The sequence below is a fragment of the Triticum dicoccoides genome, unplaced genomic scaffold (assembly GCF_002162155.2).
Source record: "Triticum dicoccoides isolate Atlit2015 ecotype Zavitan unplaced genomic scaffold, WEW_v2.0 scaffold110380, whole genome shotgun sequence".
Taxonomy (NCBI): Eukaryota; Viridiplantae; Streptophyta; class Magnoliopsida; order Poales; family Poaceae; genus Triticum; species Triticum dicoccoides.
Window position 1 is genome coordinate 1,634 of NW_021176243.1, and position 3,642 is coordinate 5,275.

The following is a 3,642-nucleotide window of genomic DNA, read 5'->3' on the forward strand; positions in this document are numbered from 1 at the left end:
ATGCAACTGTAAGTGTCATTCTCGAGTGCAACTGCATGTCTTCAATGCAACTGTAACTTCGTGGTGTTTTGTTGGAAGAGGGCAGTTTCATGTTTGTCATTAGGCATGCAATTGCAAGTTCGTCCCCCGACTACAACTCTGTGTGGTTTGTTGGTGGGGATGGGGTAGTTGCATGTCGTCTTAAAATGTACGCAATTGGAAGTTTTGCCCCGGAGTGGTACTGTATGTCTTCAATGCTACTACAAACTTGTGGTGTTTTGTCGGGGAAGGGGTTGTTGCATGTCTGTCATTAGACATGCAACTACAAGTGTCGCCCACGACTGCAACCCTATGGTGTTTGTCAGTGGGGAGGGACAGTTATATGTCTGCCACTTGGCACACAACTGCCAGTGTCGTCCCTAAGTACAAGTGCATGTGTGCAACACAACTACAACTATGCGGTCTGTGGAGTTTTTGTCAATGGTTGGTGGCAGATGCATGTCTGTCACTAGGCATGCAACTGCAAGTGTCACCCCGACTGCAACTCTGTCGTGTTTATCGGGGGTAGGGCGGCAGTTGCATGTCTGTCACTAGGCACACAACTGCGAGTGTCGTCCTCGAGTGCAACTTGTGCCAAGGGATGTTGGCCAGTTGCATGTATAACGCTAAACCTTCAACTGAATGTGTCACAATCAGCCCACAAATGCGAGCGGTACAACAAGACTGCAACTGTAAATTTGTGTCCTAATTTTTTAACTTCAGTTTTTCTTCTCATTTCCCTTTTCCTTTTTCCCCTTTTTCTGTTTTTATCCTTTGTTTTCCATTATCCATTTTTAATTTTCCTTTCTCTATTTTATTATTTTAATTTTTCCTCCTGTTTATCTGGTTAATTTGCTCTTTTTCCCTTTAATATGATTTTCATTTCCCATTAGTAGAAATACATTTCCTTGTGTGTATATGAATATTTAAAAATACATGTTCAAGTTTTTTTTTAAATAATTAGTGAGCACTTTTCCGATATGCGGTGAACATTTTTCAATACGCGATGAAAATTTTTCTAGAATTATTCATGCAATTCATTTAGTAAATGTTCCTGTATTTTTAAAAAGTGTTTATGTATTTGAAAACATAATTCATATTTATTTTAAACTCTCCATAAAATTTAAAATTGTTCACGGTTCTTAAAAAATGTTCATGTAATTTTTAGAAAATGCTCGCACACATTTTTAGAAATTGTTCATGTAACAAAATTGTCCTTTGTCCTTCTGTACTTTGACAACCGCAGGCAGCAACTTCATAGCTCATCAGCAAGCAATAGCAACCACAAAATAATTATTGTTTCTTTGTGTTCAAATCCTTTATAATTTTTCATGAACGAAAAATGACAATAAGTTATATGCCCATCTAAAAAAACACTACAAGCATGCATTGTATTGCATATACAAGAATTTTCCGGGAAAAAAATGCTATGATTTGAACAAAAAAAATTACCTCACTCGTTGAGGTTGTAGCTTTTTTGAGAAACGCTGAGGTTGTAGCTGGATAGCAAAACACATATTATATTTGTAGTTGTACAGCCCAAGTACACGAAGAGGAAAAAATCCGGCAAAAAGCAACAGATTGCAGGGAAAAGGAAACGATGAGATAACGGCCCAGTAGAAATATAAAGCCAGCCCATAACAGCAAAAACACGCAAACAGTCACATAAACGAAGCAGGCCTGGCTTGTACATATATGCTAATGTCATATACGTATGCTGATGTCATCAGTCGACTGAGACTTCGCAAAGTCTCAGTCAACGTAGACCTAGACAGACCTTGCAACTGAGTTTTTTTAATCTTGTTCTTAATTTTTTTTTACATGAACGATCTTTTTTACAATACAAATTGTTTTTTGAAGAATGATAGGAAAACAAAGAGCGAGCAAGATGATATGGAGAGTAGGAATTATATTTTGCTTTCTTTTTTCCATTTTTGATATTTTACTTCTTTGTCATAAATATATTTTTATACAACTCAAACCCATTTAAAAGAACAGAGCACAATTAAATTTAATATACATGGTGCTGTGAACTGCTGCAGTCTAAGAACATGGTTAGAGAAAGAAGAAAACAACTCATATGGGAGGAGCACTATTGATCTAAAGGATACACTGGATGCCTGCATAGCTGACACAGGACTTGTGCTTGATCATCTGGAGTTGGGCTGTTTCATCATGTACCACCTCCACACCGGTGATGACAGCAGCCTGCTTGTCACTCTTGGTCCTGCCCTCGTCCCCAATGTCGAAAACTTTGTTGATGCAAAACCTGCCGGCTCCCAGGTAGAGCAGGCAGCCCCTTATTTGCACCCAGCCCCGAGGCGGGTCAAGGACTTGCCACTCGCGTAGCATCCTGGGAGCCCCGCCGTCGAGGCTGGAGAGGTCCGACGCACACAGGTTGTTGGGGCTGCTGTCAGCCATGCCGAACCAGAGGTTGTCAAGCTCGGGGACATGCTCGGCCCTGCCGCAGAAGGGCAGCGCCCAGCGGCCAGCCTTCCTCCACTGGCGGCTAGACGTGTCGAAGCAGTAGGTCCCGACGGGGCTGCGCCCGGAGGAGGATACGCAGATGGTGGAGCCTGCATTGAGCAGCGTGTAGGAGTGGATAGCGGTGCAGTCGTAGGCCGGGTCGTTGACATAGGGCGGCGGCGGGAGCCGGCTCCACTCCCAGCAGCTGTTCTCGCCGTAGGCGAGGGACTCGAAGCTGCAGGAGCTGCGGCCGGTGGGGAACCTGTCCATGACGTACAGAGCCACGGCGACGCGGGGGTCGGGGCCGCCGGCGCGAGCGATGGTGAACGAGATGGGGCTGTCCCCCTTGGGCTCGCCGAGGCTGGGGGCAGGCTGGACGCAGCCCGAGCTCGCGTCGCAGAGGATGGTGTGGCCTGCCGAGTCGACGGAGAGGATCCCGCTGCTGCTGTCGCCGCCGCCGCCGCCGCCGCCCCGCCCGTACAAGGGCAGGAAATCGAGCCGCATGTCGTCCAGGCCGTACGCCTCGAGCCTGAGCTTGGGCGCGGGCATCCTCGACAGGGCCGGAATCTTCTTCTTGGGCGCCGCCGCGGCTCGCGCTTCCTCCACGGATGCGTAGAAGAGCTTCTCCTCAGGCTTGATGCGGCTCACCGAGTAGGTGGTGCCTGTGCGCATCACCACGTTCACGAACTGCCGCGCCGCCCTCATTTACCTGCCCTGCCACTGAAAGATGAGATTTCTTTTTTCTTCTGACATTGTAATAGACAAACAAGATCTCTACAGACAAAACAAAACAGAAGGATAAAAATCGAAGAGGAAAGATTAAGTTTTGGGAGCAGCAATACCTGCAGCAGGGGAGGACTCGACGAATCGAATCGGTTACTGCGGCGGCCAGGACTGGCGGCGGCGGCGGCTGGGAGAACTGGGATGGAAGGATGGGATCTAGGTCTTGCCCCCTTTCTTCTGATCTTAAATGGATCAAACAGATGGGTAGACAATGGGCCGACTGGGCCGCATTACCACGGATCTGCCCAGACAAGGCCTCTCTTCAATTTCCATGGAGTATAAATTTGCATGCAAGTATTTTTTTTTATGACAGAAAACAGTTGTAGTAGCATAATGCTAGTGCATTTTTTTTAATGTTTTGGTTTTCTGTCTTGT

The 3,642-nt window shown here is 46.3% G+C and overlaps 1 protein-coding gene across 3 annotated transcripts; it reads right to left on the reverse strand.

Moving 5' to 3' along the window:
• Positions 1 to 2,003: 2,003 nt before the first annotated feature.
• Positions 2,004 to 3,416, reverse strand: LOC119342939. Of its 3 annotated transcripts, none has more exons than XM_037614216.1 (2): positions 3,327 to 3,416; positions 2,004 to 3,198 (listed from the first exon to the last, which is right to left on the reverse strand). In XM_037614216.1, exon 2 carries the CDS (start codon positions 3,187 to 3,189, stop codon positions 2,119 to 2,121), a length of 1,071 nt encoding a protein of 356 aa, XP_037470113.1. In that variant the 5' UTR covers positions 3,190 to 3,198; positions 3,327 to 3,416; the 3' UTR covers positions 2,004 to 2,118. The 3 variants fall into 3 exon arrangements, with proteins under 3 accessions (XP_037470113.1, XP_037470114.1, XP_037470115.1); XM_037614217.1 differs by having other exon boundaries at positions 2,004 to 3,193; positions 3,327 to 3,415; XM_037614218.1 differs by having other exon boundaries at positions 2,004 to 3,204; positions 3,327 to 3,414.
• Between the last annotated feature and the right edge of the window lie 226 nt (positions 3,417 to 3,642).